The sequence below is a fragment of the Gracilinanus agilis genome, chromosome 1, assembly GCF_016433145.1.
Source record: "Gracilinanus agilis isolate LMUSP501 chromosome 1, AgileGrace, whole genome shotgun sequence".
NCBI lineage: Eukaryota > Metazoa > Chordata > Mammalia > Didelphimorphia > Didelphidae > Gracilinanus > Gracilinanus agilis.
In genome coordinates this window covers 633,410,566-633,416,932 of record NC_058130.1, presented here as the reverse complement: position 1 = coordinate 633,416,932, position 6,367 = coordinate 633,410,566, and the positions used below count along the sequence as shown (strand labels likewise).

The 6,367-nt window shown below is 38.9% G+C and overlaps 1 protein-coding gene across 1 annotated transcript; it reads left to right on the top strand.

Annotated features, from left to right (window-relative positions):
* Positions 1–5,280: 5,280 nt before the first annotated feature.
* Positions 5,281–5,698, top strand: LOC123231896 (dynein light chain Tctex-type 3). Its single transcript, XM_044658209.1, has one exon. The coding sequence runs from the start codon at positions 5,281–5,283 to the stop codon at positions 5,629–5,631; it is 351 nt and encodes a 116-aa protein (XP_044514144.1). The 3' UTR covers positions 5,632–5,698.
* The last annotated feature ends 669 nt before the right edge of the window (positions 5,699–6,367 follow it).

Genomic DNA, 6,367 nt, shown 5'->3' with positions numbered 1-6,367 from the left:
CACTTAATCTCTTTAATCCTCAATTTCCTCACCTATAGCATAAAAAGGCTGGATTCCTTGGCCTTTAAGATAATTTCTAGCTCTTAATCTATGATCCTTTGATTCTATATTTTGTTGTTCATCCTTCATTTTCAAAGAGGGCCAATGATTTCATTGACTTAGAGCATGAGTTGGATTTAAGTAAGGCAGAGTTTTCAACCTCACTCTCTTCCAAAATCATTGAACTCTATTGGCAAAAGTCAGGACAACTGGCAGCAGATGACTTTGGCATCATTGATGTCTTGCCAAGTTCTAAGTGCCCCATTGACCTTCATGGCCACTGGACCAAATTTTTCTCATCCTCCCATTCTACCTGGGGAAGTATTCACATGCTTTGGAGCAGACATCCCCCTAATTCACCAATGGGTTTGAGGCCTGTCGGTTACCTTGAACCTAGCTTAGCCTATCTGCCCAGATGATTTTTTTACCAGTATGAGGCCACTGTGTAAGCTACAGCTTTTTGAAGCCACAAAAGAGAATTGGGTGAAAGGTGGACAATACACAGTATTGACTCCAAGATGGAAGGTAAGGGTTTAAAAAAAATAAATGAATAAATAAAAATAAAAGACTATTTTATGGAGAACTCACACAAGGCAAGTGCTCACCCAGAGGTCAGAAGAAGCAGTACAGGGATACTCTCGAGGTCTCTCTGAAGAACTTCGTAATCAATTGTGAGACAAGGGAGACGCGGGCACAGCACCATCCAGCATGCTATGCCCACATCGAAGAAAGCACTCTGCCATATGAGCAAAGCAAAATTGCGGTAGCTCAAAAGAAATGTGGGAGGTACAAATTTGGAGACTTCTGAGTTTGTACTGCTCTGGTCAGCCAAGATTGGCCATACTGTACACTGATATGATATCACTTTGGTTCTCTTCAAGTACAAAGGACAACAACCAATCTACCTACCTACCTGGAATGGTAAGTAAAGTACTCACAAAATGAATACTTGCTTATTTACTTACAAACTAACCAACAAGTTCAAAAGCAACAAAACAGCTGTTCTTATTGGTGAGCAATTGTGCATGTACAAATCTCCTGTCTCTCCCACCGGGTTGTGATTTAAGTATTCAGAGAGCAAAGCAAAGCAAACTTCACCACGAGCCAATGAAGTTCGACTATTTAAGTATCACTGAATTAGGCTATCTCTAAATTCTCTTCCAACTCTAAAGTGATAGGAAGTTTATAAAGATTAGCTAGGTCCCAATTTGTTCAATGAATCCTCTGAAATAATCACATCTTTCTAATTTGTACTACATATTTCAATTGTTTCATTCATTTCATTCATTCAATTAAACAATTACCATAACTTTAGAGTTATAACTTCAAAATGGTTTGAAATAGTAATTTTAATAGTAATTCAAATGATAAATTCAAATGCACATCACTTCAGGGGATTCATTATTCATACTCATCTGGACCTGGCTACAAACTCTTGTTTTCCTGTGATTTTTTTTTCCTCCAGTATAAGGAAGTGAGGGGTGAAATCCTTTAAGTTAAGGACTCTGATTAAGCTCCAGCTAATCATAGTTTTATTACATTAAGAGAACAATGTCAGCCTCAAACCCACCCTTATTCCACGCCTTAATGGCATCACATGAGTCAAGATTAATATCTAGGGGGACAGCTGAGTGGCTCAATGGATTGAGAGTCAAGCCCAGAGACAGGAGGTCCTGGGTTCAAATCTAGCCTTAGACACTTCCTAGCTGTGTGACCTTGGGCAAGTCTCTTAACCCCCATTGCCTAGCCCTTAGAACTCTTCCGCCTTAGAACCAATTCCCAGTATTGATTCTAAGACAGAAAATAAGGGTTTAAAAAAATAAAAAAAGATTAATACCTAGGAGGTCAAATTTTTTGGAATTGACCAATGGTTCCATATTTTGAGAGCTGGCCTAGCCCAGTGACCTGAAGTCCCATCCTGGTATAAAACACTAGTTTTGTGTTAAGTATCCTGAGCAAAGAATCAGGGCTTACTCTCTGTGGAAAGGTTCTTACCCTGTTGGGAGAGATCATACTCAAAGGCAGCTCTCTGCTGGCCTCTCATGGACCATCAGATCAATTTCACAAAAACAGGGTTTTCTTTTCTCTCCATACTACATAATTTCCATACACAATAGATTGGCCTGTTATTATGTCTTCTATAAGCTTTTGACCACCAAGAACATGCAGCCGCAGGATGGATAGGAGGGCTGAACACAAAAAAAACAATTTTGCCTTAAATTCTAGCTGTGTGACCCAAAGTAAGGCCAGATTTGAACTCAATTCTTCTTGACTAAACCCAGTGCTTTTACTACTTTATAACCTAGCTAAGAGGAAAGCTAGGTAGCACAGTGGATAGAATGCCAGACCTGGAATCAGACTTATCTTCCTAGGTTCAAATATGGCCTCAGACACATACTAGCTGTGTGACCCTGAGCAAGTCACTTAATCCTGTTTGCCCCAGTTTTCTCATCTATACAATGAGCTGAAGAAGGAAATGACAAATCACTCCTATATCTTTACCAAGAAAACTCCAAATGGGGTCACGAAGAATTGGACACAAATGAAATAACTGAACATCAACCTACTCACTAAACAACCTCTTTCAATCTCAATTTCCTCAGCTAAAAAATAGGGTAACTAATAGAACCTATCTTGTAATGTTATTATGAAGATCAAGTAAGACAGGCTGCCATGAGGTGGAAGGTACATAATATGCTTTATATATATATTTGCAAACTTGAAATATTATGTAAGTGCTATCTAATATAATCATTTTTATTATTATTAAGGGACATTCAAAGTGAATTCCAAAGGTTCCTTACTGGCATAAATCTCTTCCAAGAAGTTCTTTGCATAACTAGGGTCATGCCTGAGTTCTAGAGTAGTTTTGTCTTTTTTAACTCTTACCTTCCATCTTAGGATCAATATTGTGTATTGGTTCCAAGGCAGAAGAGCAGTAAGGGCTAGGCAATAGGGGTTAAGTGACTTGCCCAGGGTCAAACAGCTAGAAGTGTCTAAGGCCAGATTTGAACCTAGGATCTCCTGTCTCTAGGCCTGGCTATCAATCCACTGAGCCAGCTGTCCCCTAGAGTAGTTTCTATTAAGAGTATTTAACTTTGGGGGCAGTTAAGTGGCTCAGTGGATTGAGAGCCAAGCCTGGAAATGGAAGGTCCTAGGTTCAAATCAGACATTTCCCAGCTGCATGACCCTGGACAAGTCACTTAACCCTCATTGCTTAGCCCTTACTGCTCTTCTTCCTTGGAACCAATACTTAGTATTGATTCTGGGATGGATGGGATGGATGGAAGGTAAAGGTTTTAAAAAAAAAGTATCAAATCTCAATTCTGATATTTATGCCCAAGAAAATACATACAAAAAAGACTGCAATCCTAAGTAAAGGGTCTTCCCAAAAGGCAGTGAAGTGGCTGGAGAGGTGTGGGGATGTAGCCACACTATGGGACATACTTGAAAAGGGTTGTAGAGCCATTCTCCATTCAGTTTCCATTCTTCCCTGATAAGGGCACATCCAGAATCCAGGCCACTGGCAGAGAACCAAACTGCTTAAAAGCAAGGGTTGTAAGAGAGAGATTTAAGGTATTTATATTTATATTTAAAGTGTGGCTGCCAGAAATCAACAATTCAGATTGATTCCGTAATTAAAATAGACCCAAGTCAGGATCGGGTTTAAGGTAGTTTATTTACAATTAGGAAGGTATGAGATAGGGAAATAGAGTGAGGGAAAGGATAGTCTAGGCCTGCAGAGGCCTGGACGGAGAGAAAAGGTTAAAAGGCTAAATAAATGAGGCTACAAGTCACAAGGCCTAGCAACCAGGTAGGCCGGAGCCTACTTAAAGGTAGAGTTTGGAAACACCAAGCTAGGCCAAGGAAGTCAGCCTAACTTACCCACGTGACCATTCAGAGTAGAAGCTGCCTGAGGTCTCAGCTGAGATCCTTCAGCACCAAGTTCAAAGCAGGAACTCCCTTAGCAGAAAGTAACCAACATACTTGAAGAGATAGTGTCTTTCCTCACTTCCCGGGGGTCCACCTCTAATTCAAGTGGACAAATGGCAGCCTCTACACTGATTTGGAATGCCCAAAGGGCAGACCCTTGTTCTTGATTTGATATTTATTGTCACGTGTGGGTAACTCATCCCCCTCCCCACTAAGGGAGGTGGGGATGATATCATCTTAGGTAGGTAGAGTTTTTGACTATGAATGGGCTAGAGCTAATTCTATTTACACAGGGTGATGTCTCCTATAGCTTTTATTCACTGCAGTGAATATGACATGATAGACTCATGGTATCTCAGAGCTAGAAGGACTCTAAGAAACATTCTGGTCCCAGTATCTTATTTTACAAATGAGGAAAACACTGTTACATATAAAAATGCCTGCCCATTCCTATGACAAGCCAATTCTATGTGAAGGTCACAGTGAAATATATCTTAATCACAAAGAAGGCAAGATTTTCCAATAGATAGAACCTTGAAGCTATTTTGATGGGGTAAATACATACTATGCACCCTTCTTAGACTAGGACAGTATGTCTATCCAGGGAAAGGTGAAGCTGGAAAGGGAGAGAGAGGGAGAGAGACAGAGACAGACAGAGACAGAGAGAGACAGAGAGAGACAGAGACAGAAAGAAGGAAGGAAGGAAGGATATTGACCAGTGATCTTTATTGTTAGTCAACTAAGTATTTTTTCATCCATTTAGTTTTTTCCATATGTATTTGTTAGGCTAATCTCTATTGAATAACTATAGATCTCACTGATGAGGTCCTATAATAATTTGGGATTTGATGAAATCCAGTGTTGACTCTTCAGATGATGACACATTATGGATGAGGGACAGCCTATTGAGTTCATACAGAATAATAATAGTAAGAATAGCTAATTGCATAGTGTTTTGAGGCATGTAAAGCACTTTACATATCTTATTTGATCTGTATAACATAATGGATAGAGTCCTGGACTTGAAGTCATGAAGACTTGAGTTCAAATCCTACTTCAGACATTTACTAGTTGTGCAAGTCAGTCACTTAACCATCCAGTGACCATTTCCTCATCTTTAAAACAAAGGGTTTAGGGGGCAGCTGGGTAGCTCAGTGGATTGAGAGCCAGGCCTAGAGACGGGAGGTCCTAGGTTCAAATCTGGCCTCAGACACTTCCCAGCTGTGTGACCCTGGGCAAGTCACTTGACCCCCATTGCCTACCCTTACCACTCTTCCACCTATAAAAGTCAATACACAGGCCGCCGCCATGGAGGAATATCAGCCCCACCATGATGAGATTGGCTTCAATGCTGATGAAGCACACAATATTGTGAAAGAGTGTATAGATGCTATATTGGGCGGTGTGGATTATAATCAGAATAATGTCAACCAGTGGACTGCAGCTATAGTGGAACAATCTTTAACCCATTTGGTAAAGTTAGGGAAGACATATAAATATATTGTTACTTGTGCAGTGATGCAGAAGAGTGGATCTGGTTTACACACAGCCAGTTCATGTTTTTGGGATACCACATCTGATGGAACCTGTACCATAAGATGGGAGAATCAAACTATGAACTGTATTGTCAATGTTTTTGCCATTGCTATTATCCTGTAGCTAAATGGAAATGTTATACCAGCGCCTTTAATATAAGAAATTATCAAAATGTTCTTGATAAAACTATTCTTAGTATTATTTAATTACCTTATTATTTCACTAGAAGTGAAAGTGTGCAATTGGCTTCAGAACAGTCAAAAGTAAACCTTATAACTAATCTTATAACTCATAGCATACTTTAATTAAACATTTGCATAGTTAGAAAAACATCAAACCCAGAAAAATAAGACATTAGATTTAAATATTGTATTTATATTTGCACCAGCTTTCCATTAACACTATGTATCCAGAGAAATGGAGAAATTAAGATTGGGATAGTAAAGTTCTATTGTTTCAGAAAAATAACATTTTACCTGCCAAGTCTGTATAAATTTACCCAAATTCTTAGTTCAATAATTATCAGTGCCTCTTTTGGTTATATAAACAAGATAGCTAAGTATTCTATGTTTCTCTTTTTACCAAGTACTATTATATAGTAACTAGAATTAACTTGTTTTCCCCCCAAGTAATTATTTAATAATTTGTTGCCTTTAATTCCAAAATCCAGAGTTCATAATTGAACAATATGGGTGAATTGATTTCTCGAGCCTAATAAAATTCACTGTAGAATAACAATATGTACAAATTCAACAATAATTGTCTTTCAAATTATTCTGTGTTCAACAAATATATGTTGATTACCCACTATGTGCAGCATTCTGTTTAATTACCACATTGCTGGTGCCTTCCACCCAGT

Bases quoted from the DNA above. Each gene is read 5' to 3' on its own strand.
- LOC123231896 (XM_044658209.1), top strand. From the start codon at position 5,281: ATGGAGGAATATCAGCCCCACCATGATGAGATTGGCTTCAATGCTGAT.